The 17,158-nt window shown below is 45.9% G+C and overlaps 1 protein-coding gene across 2 annotated transcripts in view; it reads right to left on the bottom strand.

Moving 5' to 3' along the window:
* The window catches only part of ntng1a (netrin g1a), a 287,611-nt gene that overhangs the window by 85,132 nt on the left and 185,321 nt on the right, over positions 1 to 17,158 (bottom strand). For both annotated transcript variants that reach the window (XM_065007088.1, XM_065007089.1), the window contains exon 5: positions 2,980 to 3,006. In XM_065007088.1, coding sequence (XP_064863160.1) covers positions 2,980 to 3,006 — 27 coding nt within the window. The remainder of the gene's footprint in view (positions 1 to 2,979; positions 3,007 to 17,158) is intronic.

Consider the following 17,158-nt stretch of genomic DNA (forward strand, 5'->3'; position numbering starts at 1 on the left):
GTGTACTGTAACCTAATTACATACAATTCTGTATTTCCATGACGGGGGAAATACTGGCGATGTTTGGTGGTTGTGGTTGGTCGGTTGGTTAGGTGATGGAGTTGTCTTAAGTCAAGCAGAGACAGAAGGAAAGGCTAGTCATGTATTCTAGTATTTTAATCCCCCACGAAAGCAGTCTCTGTGTCGCAGTATCACTGACTTCAGTGTGATCATGTGATCAATGGCCGGTGATTAGTGTCCGATAGTGTCACAAGCAACTTAACTACTGTGCCATTGGATAGTGAGCATTACCGTGTGTTGTGTCTAATCATTTGTAATACATTCAGTTTTGTTAAAGATATGGGTAATTCATGGGTTTGGGTATGCATGCACTCAGGCACACAGACATACAGTCAGTATATACTGTAGTGTTTGACTGATTGAGTTACTATCCAAACCCTCTCCATGACAGCTCCATAACTGTTAAAGTACATAGTATGTCATGTCAGTCCTAAATAAATTGTTCAGCAATACTGGCCAGATTCCAATATTGGCCAGCAAGTTATTTATTGAAAGTATTTAGGGGTTTTGGATTGTTATCAGGAGAATATGTTCTGTTGAGATATTGATCAGTAACTATGATGGGAAGTTCTGTTTCACAGGATAAGGAGAAAAAAACGAACGAATGAAAGAGCAGATAGAAAGCATGCACTGCTTCATTTTACATCGACCAAGGAATAATGTTTGTGAAATCCAGAAATCAAAGTGACAACACAAATACTTCCCTCATTGGATAAAAAAATACAATAAATTGACATGTGGAGTATTTTCTTCTCATTGGCTTCATAATTAGAGGAATTTGATTAGAGAAATTAGAGCATTATGTGGATCCAATAAGTATCACATCTGTTCTTCTACTCGTTATTAGGGTGAGGGAGAATACAGGTAAGCCGTGCTTAATGAGAAGTGACGGATTATAGTCAATGCTGCTGTCATAATGAAATGAAATCTCGCAGAGCCCAGAATCGTTTCTATTTAAATTTAAACTTTGCTTCAATGGCTGCATTAGGGCAAATCTGGCTGTCTTAATCAACTTGAAATGGAATTGAGGAAAAGTCAATAAAGAATTAAATTACCTTCAAACAACAATATGAAAAAGTGCAGTGTTTTCTGTTTGCTGTCCTCAAGGACATTTAGCTGTGTTCTGGTTGGTTCTTTTGTATTTGAGAGCACATAGCTACATACACACGATTTCAGTTTGGTTTACCCCAACTTCATCCTTGGTGTGTCTACACTACCACAGCTGGGTAGTGTTTCATGTTGTGGTAGTTATGGAGGTGCGTCTGCTGGTGTAAAGAAAGACAGACAGCATCTCGTGAGTGTTTCAATATCTACAGGCCTGGTCTGAATGAACGTACAGACTTGGCCATCGTCAGTCAGTCAGTGAGTGAGTCCTTTCTGTGAGTTCCACAGACAGACAGACAGACAGGCTGTAATACAAACACTCCCCACTAAGAGAGAGAGCAGCCCCTGGTGATGGTCTGACTAAGTGTGGGGTTGGGTTGGGGAGGAGCAAGCGAGGTGGTGACATGTGAGTGGTCCATGTACAGCATATACAGTATATATATATATATATATATATGTATGGAGAACATGCATGCAGCATATGTAAAGAGCATTGGTCATGCACAGGCAGGAGACAACACTGAACACATTCAGCTCTCTAAGATTGGGGGTTTCAGGTAGAGGGAGGGAGGGGGTCCACTTGGTTCTATGCTAATTTCTGACATCAAATGTTTCAGAATATTCATGACAAACTGGTTATTGTTTGAATCAAATTATCGGTTTACGTTTACGTTAGTTTGACATCAGTTGTGGTTACTGTTGTGGTTTGAAGTTCATCGCCATCTAGCCAACTAGCCAATATGCTGATACCATTGTAAATTCTGATCATGGCTACGTCCCACTACTTATAAACAGCTTCCTTTCCTTGTCTCTTTCCCTTCATGAATGCTGACACATAAAAGGACTGGGTAGGTCTGGTAGCCATATTGCTCTAACCTATATAGTCCTTTAGATATCTGCAGTCATGGAGATACAGCCAGGAATCAAAGAGAGGAAACCATTCAAGACTAATGGGATGCTGTCCATCTTAGCTGATTTGTGTATCTTGCTTTTTTCCCCCATAGAGGGGGTGCTAGCTAGGGACTGCACCTCAGGAGAATTCCACATCAATAAATACGTCGATTGATAGGTGGATTGATGTGGAATGGGCTGGGGCTCTGAATGCACTTTGGCTTGTTCAATACCTGTGTACGTCTGAAATGACACCCCCGATTCCCTACATAGTGCACACACTTTGACCAGGGCCCATAGATCTCGGGTCAAAAGTAGTGCACTGTAGAGGGAATAGGGTGCCATTTCAGACGCAGCCTTGGTGTGTGCGTCTCCTGTTATTCTCCCGAGGTGCAGTCCCAGCTGGCTTCTGTGGTAACACCAGACTACGTCTCTAGACGTCTCTCTCTGTGCTCCAGGGGCGACTGGCTGCAGCAGATAATATCCAGCGCTCATATTAAACTGACCTCGCTGACATTATTCCACCACTGAGATCCGGGCACTTTCATAAACTCTATATGCCATTTATGTATAATGCATAGGGGCAAAAACATGTTTTGTATGCATGCACAGGCGTATGGCTGCTATCTAGGCTTATCTTGTTGAAGGTGAATTAGTCCACCTCCACACTGAGCAATTCTAGACAATAAGGCAGAGAGCTATTGCTATTTCCTTTAGGGAGGAAAACAACGGGGAATTCGACTAACCCTGGCATAATGAACATTTCCAAACCAATTATGACTGATCCTTCACTTAATGAATAATGGAGGACCTAAATCAGAAATGAACATTTAAAACCAAGTGGACTTTAGGGAGGGATATGATAAGACATAGCAAAGCATCAAGCAGTTTCTGTGTTTTCTTTTCTGCTTTGAATTTACTTACTAACTGGACCAATGCTATTGGGGATACCTGCAAGACAAAGACAAAACACAGTTGACATTGAGAGATTAGTCATGTACATTTCATTCTATTTTAACAAACTGTAAATTGCAGTTTAGGACATTGTTTGTATTCATTTAAAAACATAGAATGTAATCTTGTAAACAGCAGATAAATATGAGGAAATATTACCCCCACGCACGCACATACACTCACACAAGAGTCTCGCACGGAGACACACCAGACTAAATAAAGAACCAAAACTCCTGATTTTGGACAAACTTTATCCCAACAGTGTCTTGCTCTGTCGTTGAGCGTAGACATTAGTTGTATCATTATCCCAGCCTGTCGATACAACAGACCGACTGTCTGATGTGCCAGCTCCCTCTCTGAACAGATAACACAGTCAGACAGACACATCCCCATGGCGACCAGATCTTTCACACAGCAGACTATTTGCCCTGCATAGATCTCAGAGACTCACTGAGCTTTATAGACCAGCACGGTCCCAGGCTGACGAATGTGACTGACTGAATCTTAAAAGTCCTCATAAATCCCACAGTAGTAGAGAATCAATTGGTGGTGGATATTTGGATCATGTAGATGTGATTCTTGTTATGATGAGGTACGCTGGGCTGTTGGTAACACGTAGATTTTGCGTTTCTCTAATTTGTCCGTTTGCACTATACTTCTCTCTGAGCGCCTCCCCCTATGAGGGCATTTGTCTGTCTGTCAGTGTCTGTCGGTCGCGTAAACAAACAACGACAAACAAGCCGTAACAACAGGAAGCGGAGCCACGCTGCGCTCTGTAAATGGAGGAAATAAATAAATAAAGCCATAGATAAATAAATAAACAAGGTCTGTCTGGGTTCTCTCTCTCTCCCTGTGTCTCCATCGCACATCTTCCCCCAAACACAGAGGAGATATGGAGACATCTGTGATCTGTTGTCTTTTGTTTCTCCTTCATCAAATGGAGGCCTCTCAGTCGTTCAGTCAACAGCGCTTGGTGTGCCTGGAGGATTACCTCATCATTCTCCTTCTGTCTACAAAGGGGGTCTGCATAACATAATGTGTATGTGTATGTGTCTGCTAGTGTGTGGATGTGTTTTTGTGTGTCTGCATGTCCACACACGTGTGTGTGTGTGTGTGTGTGTGTTTGTGTGCAAGCAAGCAAGCTCTGGCCAGCCATAAGCCATCGATCCACCTCACATCATCTAATCTCTCTCTCTCTGATCCCGGCTCGACAGGCATAGTTAGGAGCCAAATGTATGACTTATTGGCGAGGTGTGTGGGGAGTGGGGAGGCAGGAGGCAGACAGGTAGATGAACACAGAATTGTAGTAGACTTTGGAGGCAGACTACCTGAGAGGGAAAGGACGCCAACCAGAGAAGGGCACAGCAAATGCACACACTCGGACGCACACTCGCACGCACACTCGCACGCACGCACACTCGCACGCACACACGCACACACACACATTATGCAATCCCATTCAGTGAATCACAGCTGAAAAGAAAGATTGCTGGCTTCTGATACATCCTGATACTTCTTTCATAGAGAATAAAGAGAGGTTTCAAAGCCCAGTGTTAGCTCTAAATGTTTAGCCTATACAACAAGTATTGAAAGAAATGCAATATTCAAACTGTACAGTATATCTGTTATTTTTATTGCATATAGGAAAAGCTGAACCTAGGTGAATCGGGGAAGTAGGTATTAAAGAGTTTTGTCATGTTATGTTGCTAGTAGATGATAAAAACACAGATAGCCAGCTATCTAAGTGCACCGGGCCCATGCAAAAGGAACTGCCCCACTCACACGGCTCTAGCACGGAGTTTGGGGATGGAATAAACTAGCAAGCAAGCTACAACTGGATTTGGGATGATGTGGGTCTTCACTGTCTTTTGTGGACAGAGGCTTCCTGCTCATGTAGTGCTCCTATTTACATGTACAGTTGAAGTCGGAAGAGTCCTTAAAACTCGTTTTTCAACCACTCCACAAATTTCTTGTTAACAAACTATAGTTTTGGCAAGTCGGTTAGGACATATACTTTGTGCATGACACAAGTCATTTTTCCAACAATTGTTCACAGACAGATTATTTCACTTATAATTCACTGTATCACAATTCCAGTGGGTCAAAAGTTTACATACACTAAGTACACTGTGCCTTTAAACAGCTTGGAAAATTCCAGAAAATGATGTCATGGCTTTAGAAGCTTCTGATAGGCATCATTTGAGTCAATTGGAGGTGTACCTGTGGATGTATTTCAAGGCCTATCTTCAAACTCAGTGCCTCTTTGCTTGACATCATGGGAAAATCAAAAGACCCACTGGGAATGTGATGAAAGAAATAAAAGATGAAAGATATAATTATCTCTCACTATTATTATGACATTTCACATTCTTAAAATAAAGTGGTGATCATAACTGACATAAAACAGGGAATGGTTACTCGGATTAAATGTCAGGAATTGTGAAAAACTGACTTTAAATGTAGTTGGCTAAGGTGTATGTATACTTCCGACTTCAACTGTATGTTACTTATCCGAACACTTTTCCGACTTGATCAAATTTAAATTTCTTGCAAAATACACATTTTATATGTCGTATTTGGACTTTAGTTGAAAGGATGAAACTAATCAGAATGTTTAACAGCAACCTCATTCTGCAATCTTCCCTTTAATTATTCTAAATAAATATTAGAAAATGATTTAGAGCTGAGGGGATATGCATGAGCCCTAATCGTTTATAGTTCTTAGAGTAAGTATTTTACCCTATTGGAACATTTTTAGTTTATTTTATTTTAATTGTTTTATTGCAACCATCAATCCCAAAATACAGGTAGAGACTATATTACATTATTTCTAAGTAAATCTATTCAGAGTAGACTTTAAACTGCATTGCATTGAAATGTAGCACTTTGTCCATCAGGCTACTTAACTCTAAAACATCCATTTGATGAATTAACGGTTGTCAATACAAGAAACACATTCAATCCTTCACTTCACACAATTTAGGGTATTCATCCAACAACCTTTTCTTCTCCGGGTCAAGGCCAGAGTAGCATTGCCTGTCAATGTAATTATTATACCTATGAACAACTAGCAGGCAGGAAAGCAGATGTTGGAGATTGTATGTCGCTTCATTACATTAACTTTCAATTACCATCATTTTCAATCCCATTCACCTGCCCATATTCCCAATTACTAGTCATAACATAATCTATGTGTGTGTGTGTGTGTATGAGTGTATGTATGAGTGTATGTGTGTGTGTGTGTGTGTAGGTGTGTGTGTGTGTCTGCATCTCTCCATTATGCTCCATAACATAATCTAATTGTGCACAGGAAGAGCATTAGTGTGCTTATGTTTATGGAGCGCTCCATAGATTTTTATGATCTCCACTTCTCAGTCACTTCTCAGTCTCTCAGAGGTCACCTCTCAGTCACTTCTCAGTCGTTCAGAGGTCACTTCTCAGTCTCTCAGAGGTCACCTCTCAGTCACTTCTCAGTCGTTCAGAGGTCACTTCTCAGTCTCTCAGAGGTCACTTCTCAGTCTCTCAGTGGTCACTTGTCAGTCTCTCAGAGGTCACTTCTCAATCTCTCAGAGGTCACTTCTCAGTCACTTCTCAGTCTCTCAGAGGTTACTTCTCAGTCACTTCCCAGTCTCTCAGTCTCTTCTCAGTCTCTCAGAGGTCACTTCTCAGTCTCTCAGAGGTCACTTCTCAGTCTCTCAGAGGTCACTTCTCAGTCTCTAAGTGGTCACTTCTCAGTCACTTCTCAGTTTCTCAGAGGTCACTTCTCAGTCTCTCAGAGGTCACCTCTCAGTCACTTCTCAGCCTCTCAGAGGTTACTTCTCAGTCACTTCCCAGTCTCTCAGTCTCTTCTCAGTCTCTCAGAGGTCACTTCTCAGTCTCTCAGAGGTCACTTCTCAGTCTCTCAGAGGTCACTTCTCAGTCTCTAAGTGGTCACTTCTCAGTCACTTCTCAGTTTCTCAGAGGTCACTTCTCAGTCTCTCAGAGGTCACTTCTCAGTCTCTCAGAGGTCACTTCTCAGTCTCTCAGAGGTTACTTCTCAGTCTCTCAGTGGTTACTTGTCAGTCTCTCAGAGGTCACTTCTCAATCTCTCAGAGGTCACTTCTCAGTCACTTCTCAGTCTCTCAGAGGACACTTCTCAGTCTCTCAGACGTCACTTCTCAGTCTCTTCTCAGTCTCTCAGAGGTCACTTCTCAGTCGTCACTTCTCAGTCTCTCAGAGGTCACATCTCAGTCTCTTCTCAGTCTCTCAGAGTCCACTTCTCAGTCTCTTCTCAGTCTCTCAGAGGTCACTTCTCAGTTTCTCAGTGGTCACTTCTCAGTCGCTTCTCAGTCTCTCAGAGGTGACTTCTCAGTCGCTTCTCAGTCTCTCAGTGGTCACTTCTCAGTCACTTCTCAGTTTGTCAGAGGTCTCTTCTCAGTCTCTCAGAGGTCACTTCTCAGTCACTTCTTAGTCTCTCAGAGGTCACTTCTCAGTCTCTCAGAGGTCACTTCTCAGTCTCTTCTCAGTCTCTCAGAGGTCACTTCTCAGTCTCTCAGAGGCCTCTTCTCAGTCTCTCAGAGGTCACTTCTCAGTCTCTCAGAGGTCACTTCTCAGTCTCTCAGAGGTCACTTCTCAGTCACTTCTCAGTTTCTCAGAGGTCACTCCTCAGTCTCTCAGGGGTCACTTCTCAGTCTCTCAGAGGTCTCTTCTCAGTCTCTCAGAGGTCACTTCTCAGTCTCGCAGAGGTCACTTCTCAGTCTCTTCTCAGTCTCTCAGAGGTCACTTCTCAGTCACTTCGCAGTCTCTCAATGGTCACTTCTCAGTCTCTCAGAGGTCACTTCTCAGTGACTTCTCAGTCACTTCTCAGTCTCTCAGAGATCACTTCTCAGTCTCTCAGAGGTCACTTCTCAGTCTCTCAGTGGTCACTTCTCAGTCTCTCAGAGGTCACTTCAAAGTCACTTCTCAGTCTCTCAGTGGTCACTTCTCAGTCTCTCAGAGGTCACTTCTCAGTCTTTGCTCAGTCTCTCAGACGTCACTTCTCAGTCTCTTCTCAGTCTCTCAGAGGTCACTTCTCAGTCCCTTCTCAGTTTCTCAGAGGTCACTTCTCATTCTCTCAGAGGTCACTTCTCAGTCTCTCAGAGGTCACTTCTCAGTCTCTCAGAGGTCACTTCTCAGTCTCTCAGAGTCCACTTCTCAGTCTCTTCTCAGTCTCTCAGAGGTCACTTCTCAGTCTCTCAGAGGTCACTTCTCAGTCTCTAAGAGGTCACTTCTCAGTCTCTCAGAGGTCACTTCTCATTCTCTCAGAGGTCACTTCTCAGTCACTTCTCAGTCTCTCAGAGGTCACTTCTCAGTCTCTCAGAGGTCACTTCTCAGTCTCTAAGTGGTCACTTCTCAGTCACTTCTCAGTTTCTCAGAGGTCACTTCTCAGTCTCTCAGAGGTCACCTCTCAGTCACTTCTCAGCCTCTCAGAGGTTACTTCTCAGTCACTTCCCAGTCTCTCAGTCTCTTCTCAGTCTCTCAGAGGTCACTTCTCAGTCTCTCAGAGGTCACTTCTCAGTCTCTCAGAGGTCACTTCTCAGTCTCTAAGTGGTCACTTCTCAGTCACTTCTCAGTTTCTCAGAGGTCACTTCTCAGTCTCTCAGAGGTCACTTCTCAGTCTCTCAGAGGTCACTTCTCAGTCTCTTCTCATTCTCTCAGAGGTCACTTCTCAGTCACTTCTGAGTCTCTTCTCAGTCCTCCAAAGGTCACTTCTCAGTCTCTCAGAGGTCACTTCGCAGTCTCTTCGCAGTCTCTCAGAGGTCACTTCTCAGTATCTCAGAGGTCACTTCTCAGTCTCTTTTCAGTCTCTCAGAGGTCACTTCTCAGTCACTTCTCAGTCTCTCAGTGGTCACTTCTCAGTCTCTCAGAGGTCACTTCTAAGTCTCTCAGCGGGCACTTCTCAGTCTCTCAGAGGTCACTCCTCAGTCTCTAAGAGGTCACTTCTCATTCTCTCAGAGGTCACTTCTCAGTCTCTTCTCAGTCTCACAGAGGTCACTCCTCAGTCTCTCAGGGGTCACTTCTCAGTCTCTCAGAGGTCTCTTCTCAGTCTCTCAGAGGTCACTTCTCAGTCTCGCAGAGGTCACTTCTCAGTCTCTTCTCAGTCTCTCAGAGGTCACTTCTCAGTCACTTCGCAGTCTCTCAATGGTCACTTCTCAGTCTCTCAGAGGTCACTTCTCAGTGACTTCTCAGTCACTTCTCAGTCTCTCAGAGATCACTTCTCAGTCTCTCAGAGGTCACTTCTCAGTCTCTCAGTGGTCACTTCTCAGTCTCTCAGAGGTCACTTCAAAGTCACTTCTCAGTCTCTCAGTGGTCACTTCTCAGTCTCTCAGAGGTCACTTCTCAGTCTTTGCTCAGTCTCTCAGACGTCACTTCTCAGTCTCTTCTCAGTCTCTCAGAGGTCACTTCTCAGTCCCTTCTCAGTTTCTCAGAGGTCACTTCTCATTCTCTCAGAGGTCACTTCTCAGTCTCTCAGAGGTCACTTCTCAGTCTCTCAGAGGTCACTTCTCAGTCTCTCAGAGTCCACTTCTCAGTCTCTTCTCAGTCTCTCAGAGGTCACTTCTCAGTCTCTCAGAGGTCACTTCTCAGTCTCTAAGAGGTCACTTCTCAGTCTCTCAGAGGTCACTTCTCATTCTCTCAGAGGTCACTTCTCAGTCACTTCTCAGTCTCTCAGAGGTTACTTCTCAGTCACTTCCCAGTCTCTCAGTCTCTTCTCAGTCTCTCAGAGGTCACTTCTCAGTCTCTCAGAGGTCACTTCTCAGTCTCTCAGAGGTCACTTCTCAGTCTCTAAGTGGTCACTTCTCAGTCACTTCTCAGTTTCTCAGAGGTCACTTCTCAGTCTCTCAGAGGTCACCTCTCAGTCACTTCTCAGCCTCTCAGAGGTTACTTCTCAGTCACTTCCCAGTCTCTCAGTCTCTTCTCAGTCTCTCAGAGGTCACTTCTCAGTCTCTCAGAGGTCACTTCTCAGTCTCTCAGAGTCCACTTCTCAGTCGCTTCTCAGTCTCTCAGTGGTCACTTCTCAGTCACTTCTCAGTTTGTCAGAGGTCTCTTCTCAGTCTCTCAGAGGTCACTTCTCAGTAACTTCTTAGTCTCTCAGAGGTCACTTCTCAGTCACTTCTTAGTCTCTCAGAGGTCACTTCTCAGTCTCTCAGAGGTCACTTCTCAGTCACTTCTCAGTCTCTCAGAGGTCACTTCTCAGTCTCTTCTCAGTCTCTCAGAGGTCACTTCTCAGTCTCTCAGAGGTCTCTTCTCAGTCTCTCAGAGGTCACTTCTCAGTCTCTCAGAGGTCACTTCTCAGTCTCTCGGAGGTCACTTCTCAGTCACTTCTCAGTTTCTCAGAGGTCACTCCTCAGTCTCTCAGGGGTCACTTCTCAGTCTCTCAGAGGTCTCTTCTCAGTCTCTCAGAGGTCACTTCTCAGTCTCGCAGAGGTCACTTCTCAGTCTCTTCTCAGTCTCTCAGAGGTCACTTCTCAGTCACTTCGCAGTCTCTCAATGGTCACTTCTCAGTCTCCTAGAGGTCACTTCTCAGTCTCTCAGTGGTCACTTCTCAGTCTCTCAGAGGTCACTTGTCAGTCACTTCTGAGTCTCTTCTCAGTCCTCCAAAGGTCACTTCTCAGTCTCTCAGAGGTCACTTCGCAGTCTCTTCGCAGTCTCTCAGAGGTCACTTCTCAGTATCTCAGAGGTCACTTCTCAGTCTCTTTTCAGTCTCTCAGAGGTCACTTCTCAGTCACTTCTCAGTCTCTCAGTGGTCACTTCTCAGTCTCTCAGAGGTCACTTCTAAGTCTCTCAGCGGGCACTTCTCAGTCTCTCAGAGGTCACTCCTCAGTCTCTAAGAGGTCACTTCTCATTCTCTCAGAGGTCACTTCTCAGTCTCTCAGAGTCCACTTCTCAGTCTCTTCTCAGTCTCTCAGAGGTCACTTCTCAGTCTCTAAGAGGTCACTTCTCAGTCTCTCAGAGGTCACTTCTCATTCTCTCAGAGGTCACTTCTCAGTCACTTCTCAGTCTCTCAGAGGTTACTTCTCAGTCACTTCCCAGTCTCTCAGTCTCTTCTCAGTCTCTCAGAGGTCACTTCTCAGTCTCTCAGAGGTCACTTCTCAGTCTCTCAGAGGTCACTTCTCAGTCTCTAAGTGGTCACTTCTCAGTCACTTCTCAGTTTCTCAGAGGTCACTTCTCAGTCTCTCAGAGGTCACCTCTCAGTCACTTCTCAGCCTCTCAGAGGTTACTTCTCAGTCACTTCCCAGTCTCTCGGTCTCTTCTCAGTCTCTCAGAGGTCACTTCTCAGTCTCTCAGAGGTCACTTCTCAGTCTCTCAGAGGTCACTTCTCAGTCTCTAAGTGGTCACTTGTCAGTCACTTCTCAGTTTCTCAGAGGTCACTTCTCAGTCTCTCAGAGGTCACTTCTCAGTCTCTCAGAGGTCTCTTCTCAGTCTCTCAGAGGTCACTTCTCAGTCTCTCAGAGGTCACTTCTCAGTCTCTCGGAGGTCACTTCTCAGTCACTTCTCAGTTTCTCAGAGGTCACTCCTCAGTCTCTCAGGGGTCACTTCTCAGTCTCTCAGAGGTCTCTTCTCAGTCTCTCAGAGGTCACTTCTCAGTCTCGCAGAGGTCACTTCTCAGTCTCTTCTCAGTCTCTCAGAGGTCACTTCGCAGTCTCTCAATGGTCACTTCTCAGTCTCCTAGAGGTCACTTCTCAGTCTCTCAGTGGTCACTTCTCAGTCTCTCAGAGGTCACTTGTCAGTCACTTCTGAGTCTCTTCTCAGTCCTCCAAAGGTCACTTCTCAGTCTCTCAGAGATCACTTCGCAGTCTCTTCGCAGTCTCTCAGAGGTCACTTCTCAGTATCTCAGAGGTCACTTCTCAGTCTCTTTTCAGTCTCTCAGAGGTCACTTCTCAGTCACTTCTCAGTCTCTCAGTGGTCACTTCTCAGTCTCTCAGAGGTCACTTCTAAGTCTCTCAGCGGGCACTTCTCAGTCTCTCAGAGGTCACTCCTCAGTCTCTAAGAGGTCACTTCTCATTCTCTCAGAGGTCACTTCTCAGTCTCTCAGAGTCCACTTCTCAGTCTCTTCTCAGTCTCTCAGAGGTCACTTCTCAGTCTCTCAGAGGTCACTTCTCAGTCTCTAAGAGGTCACTTCTCAGTCTCTCAGAGGTCACTTCTCATTCTCTCAGAGGTCACTTCTCAGTCACTTCTCAGTCTCTCAGAGGTTACTTCTCAGTCACTTCCCAGTCTCTCAGTCTCTTCTCAGTCTCTCAGAGGTCACTTCTCAGTCTCTCAGAGGTCACTTCTCAGTCTCTCAGAGGTCACTTCTCAGTCTCTAAGTGGTCACTTCTCAGTCACTTCTCAGTTTCTCAGAGGTCACTTCTCAGTCTCTCAGAGGTCACCTCTCAGTCACTTCTCAGCCTCTCAGAGGTCACTTCTCAGTCTCTCAGAGGTCACTTCTCAGTCTCTCAGAGGTCACTTCTCAGTCTCTAAGTGGTCACTTGTCAGTCACTTCTCAGTTTCTCAGAGGTCACTTCTCAGTCTCTCAGAGGTCACTTCTCAGTCTCTCAGAGGTCACTTCTCAGTCTCTTCTCATTCTCTCAGAGGTCACTTCTCAGTCACTTCTGAGTCTCTTCTCAGTCCTCCAAAGGTCACTTCTCAGTCTCTCAGAGGTCACTCCTCAGTCTCTAAGAGGTCACTTCTCAGTCTCTCAGAGGTCACTTCTCATTCTCTCAGAGGTCACTTCTCAGTCTCTTCTCAGTCTCGCAGAGTCCACTTCTCAGTCTCTTCTCAGTCTCTCAGAGGTGACTTTTCAGTCTCTCAGAGGTCACTTCTCAGTCACTTCTCAGTCTCTCAGTGGTCACTTCTCAGTCACTTCTCAGTTTCTCAGAGGTCACTTCTCAGTCTCTCAGAGGTCACTTCTCAGTCTCTCAATGGTCACTTCTCAGTCTCTTCACAGCCTCTCAGAGGTCACTTCGCAGTCGCTTCTCAGTCTCTCAGAGGACACTTCTCAGTCTCTCAGACGTCACTTCTCAGTCTCTTCTCAGTCTCTCAGAGGTCACTTCTCAGTCTCTCAGACGTCACTTCTCAGTCTCTTCTCAGTCTCTCAGAGGTCACATCTCAGTCTCTTCTCAGTCTCTCAGAGTCCACTTCTCAGTCTCTTCTCAGTCTCTCAGAGGTCACTTCTCAGTCTCTCAGAGGTCACTTCTCAGTCTCTCAGAGGTCACTTCTCAGTCTCTAAGAGGTCACTTCTCAGTCTCTCAGAGGTCACTTCTCATTCTCTCAGAGGTCACTTCTCAGTCACTTCTCAGTCTCTCAGAGGTTACTTCTCAGTCACTTCCCAGTCTCTCAGTCTCTTCTCAGTCTCTCAGAGGTCACTTCTCAGTCTCTCAGAGGTCACTTCTCAGTCTCTCAGAGGTCACTTCTCAGTCTCTAAGTGGTCACTTCTCAGTCACTTCTCAGTTTCTCAGAGGTCACTTCTCAGTCTCTCAGAGGTCACCTCTCAGTCACTTCTCAGCCTCTCAGAGGTCACTTCTCAGTCTCTCAGAGGTCACTTCTCAGTCTCTCAGAGGTCACTTCTCAGTCTCTAAGTGGTCACTTGTCAGTCACTTCTCAGTTTCTCAGAGGTCACTTCTCAGTCTCTCAGAGGTCACTTCTCAGTCTCTCAGAGGTCACTTCTCAGTCTCTTCTCATTCTCTCAGAGGTCACTTCTCAGTCACTTCTGAGTCTCTTCTCAGTCCTCCAAAGGTCACTTCTCAGTCTCTCAGAGGTCACTCCTCAGTCTCTAAGAGGTCACTTCTCAGTCTCTCAGAGGTCACTTCTCATTCTCTCAGAGGTCACTTCTCAGTCTCTTCTCAGTCTCGCAGAGTCCACTTCTCAGTCTCTTCTCAGTCTCTCAGAGGTGACTTTTCAGTCTCTCAGAGGTCACTTCTCAGTCACTTCTCAGTCTCTCAGTGGTCACTTCTCAGTCACTTCTCAGTTTCTCAGAGGTCACTTCTCAGTCTCTCAGAGGTCACTTCTCAGTCTCTCAATGGTCACTTCTCAGTCTCTTCACAGCCTCTCAGAGGTCACTTCGCAGTCGCTTCTCAGTCTCTCAGAGGACACTTCTCAGTCTCTCAGACGTCACTTCTCAGTCTCTTCTCAGTCTCTCAGAGGTCACTTCTCAGTCTCTCAGACGTCACTTCTCAGTCTCTTCTCAGTCTCTCAGAGGTCACATCTCAGTCTCTTCTCAGTCTCTCAGAGTCCACTTCTCAGTCTCTTCTCAGTCTCTCAGAGGTCACTTCTCAGTCTCTCAGAGGTCACTTCTCAGTCACTTCTCAGTTTCTCAGTGGTCACTTCTCAGTCGCTTCTCAGTCTCTCAGAGGTGACTTCTCAGTCACTTCTTAGTCTCTCAGAGGTCACTTCTCAGTCACTTCTCAGTCTCTCAGAGGTCATTTCTCAGTCTCTCAGAGGTCACTTCTCAGTCTCTCAGAGGTCACTTCTCAGTCTCTCGGAGGTCACTTCTCAGTCACTTCTCAGTTTCTCAGAGGTCACTCCTCAGTCTCTCAGGGGTCACTTCTCAGTCTCTCAGAGGTCTCTTCTCAGTCTCTCAGAGGTCACTTCTCAGTCTCGCAGAGGTCACTTCTCAGTCTCTTCTCAGTCTCTCAGAGGTCACTTCTCAGTCACTTCGCAGTCTCTCAATGGTCACTTCTCAGTCTCCTAGAGGTCACTTCTCAGTCTCTCAGTGGTCACTTCTCAGTCTCTCAGAGGTCACTTGTCAGTCACTTCTGAGTCTCTTCTCAGTCCTCCAAAGGTCACTTCTCAGTCTCTCAGAGGTCACTTCGCAGTCTCTTCGCAGTCTCTCAGAGGTCACTTCTCAGTATCTCAGAGGTCACTTCTCAGTCTCTTTTCAGTCTCTCAGATGTCACTTCTCAGTCACTTCTCAGTCTCTCAGTGGTCACTTCTCAGTCTCTCAGAGGTCACTTCTAAGTCTCTCAGCGGGCACTTCTCAGTCTCTCAGAGGTCACTCCTCAGTCTCTAAGAGGTCACTTCTCATTCTCTCAGAGGTCACTTCTCAGTCTCTCAGAGTCCACTTCTCAGTCTCTTCTCAGTCTCTCAGAGGTCACTTCTCAGTCTCTCAGAGGTCACTTCTCAGTCTCTAAGAGGTCACTTCTCAGTCTCTCAGAGGTCACTTCTCAGTCTCTCAGAGGTCACTTCTCAGTCTCTTCTCATTCTCTCAGAGGTCACTTCTCAGTCACTTCTGAGTCTCTTCTCAGTCCTCCAAAGGTCACTTCTCAGTCTCTCAGAGGTCACTCCTCAGTCTCTAAGAGGTCACTTCTCAGTCTCTCAGAGGTCACTTCTCATTCTCTCAGAGGTCACTTCTCAGTCTCTTCTCAGTCTCGCAGAGTCCACTTCTCAGTCTCTTCTCAGTCTCTCAGAGGTGACTTTTCAGTCTCTCAGAGGTCACTTCTCAGTCACTTCTCAGTCTCTCAGTGGTCACTTCTCAGTCACTTCTCAGTTTCTCAGAGGTCACTTCTCAGTCTCTCAGAGGTCACTTCTCAGTCTCTCAATGGTCACTTCTCAGTCTCTTCACAGCCTCTCAGAGGTCACTTCGCAGTCGCTTCTCAGTCTCTCAGAGGACACTTCTCAGTCTCTCAGACGTCACTTCTCAGTCTCTTCTCAGTCTCTCAGAGGTCACTTCTCAGTCTCTCAGACGTCACTTCTCAGTCTCTTCTCAGTCTCTCAGAGGTCACATCTCAGTCTCTTCTCAGTCTCTCAGAGTCCACTTCTCAGTCTCTTCTCAGTCTCTCAGAGGTCACTTCTCAGTCTCTCAGAGGTCACTTCTCAGTCACTTCTCAGTTTCTCAGTGGTCACTTCTCAGTCGCTTCTCAGTCTCTCAGAGGTGACTTCTCAGTCACTTCTTAGTCTCTCAGAGGTCACTTCTCAGTCACTTCTCAGTCTCTCAGAGGTCATTTCTCAGTCTCTCAGAGGTCACTTCTCAGTCTCTCAGAGGTCACTTCTCAGTCTCTCGGAGGTCACTTCTCAGTCACTTCTCAGTTTCTCAGAGGTCACTCCTCAGTCTCTCAGGGGTCACTTCTCAGTCTCTCAGAGGTCTCTTCTCAGTCTCTCAGAGGTCACTTCTCAGTCTCGCAGAGGTCACTTCTCAGTCTCTTCTCAGTCTCTCAGAGGTCACTTCTCAGTCACTTCGCAGTCTCTCAATGGTCACTTCTCAGTCTCCTAGAGGTCACTTCTCAGTCTCTCAGTGGTCACTTCTCAGTCTCTCAGAGGTCACTTGTCAGTCACTTCTGAGTCTCTTCTCAGTCCTCCAAAGGTCACTTCTCAGTCTCTCAGAGGTCACTTCGCAGTCTCTTCGCAGTCTCTCAGAGGTCACTTCTCAGTATCTCAGAGGTCACTTCTCAGTCTCTTTTCAGTCTCTCAGATGTCACTTCTCAGTCACTTCTCAGTCTCTCAGTGGTCACTTCTCAGTCTCTCAGAGGTCACTTCTAAGTCTCTCAGCGGGCACTTCTCAGTCTCTCAGAGGTCACTCCTCAGTCTCTAAGAGGTCACTTCTCATTCTCTCAGAGGTCACTTCTCAGTCTCTCAGAGTCCACTTCTCAGTCTCTTCTCAGTCTCTCAGAGGTCACTTCTCAGTCTCTCAGAGGTCACTTCTCAGTCTCTAAGAGGTCACTTCTCAGTCTCTCAGAGGTCACTTCTCATTCTCTCAGAGGTCACTTCTCAGTCACTTCCCAGTCTCTCAGTCTCTTCTCAGTCTCTCAGAGGTCACTTCTCAGTCTCTCAGAGGTCACTTTTCAGTCTCTCAGAGGTCACTTCTCAGTCTCTAAGTGGTCACTTCTCAGTCACTTCTCAGTTTCTCAGAGGTCACTTCTCAGTCTCTCAGAGGTCACCTCTCAGTCACTTCTCAGCCTCTCAGAGGTTACTTCTCAGTCACTTCCCAGTCTCTCAGTCTCTTCTCAGTCTCTCAGAGGTCACTTCTCAGTCTCTCAGAGGTCACTTCTCAGTCTCTCAGAGGTCACTTCTCAGTCTCTAAGTGGTCACTTGTCAGTCACTTCTCAGTTTCTCAGAGGTCACTTCTCAGTCTCTCAGAGGTCACTTCTCAGTCTCTCAGAGGTCACTTCTCAGTCTCTTCTCATTCTCTCAGAGGTCACTTCTCAGTCACTTCTGAGTC

Source organism: Oncorhynchus nerka, linkage group LG22 (assembly GCF_034236695.1).
Source record: "Oncorhynchus nerka isolate Pitt River linkage group LG22, Oner_Uvic_2.0, whole genome shotgun sequence".
In the NCBI taxonomy this organism is placed as follows: Eukaryota; Metazoa; Chordata; class Actinopteri; order Salmoniformes; family Salmonidae; genus Oncorhynchus; species Oncorhynchus nerka.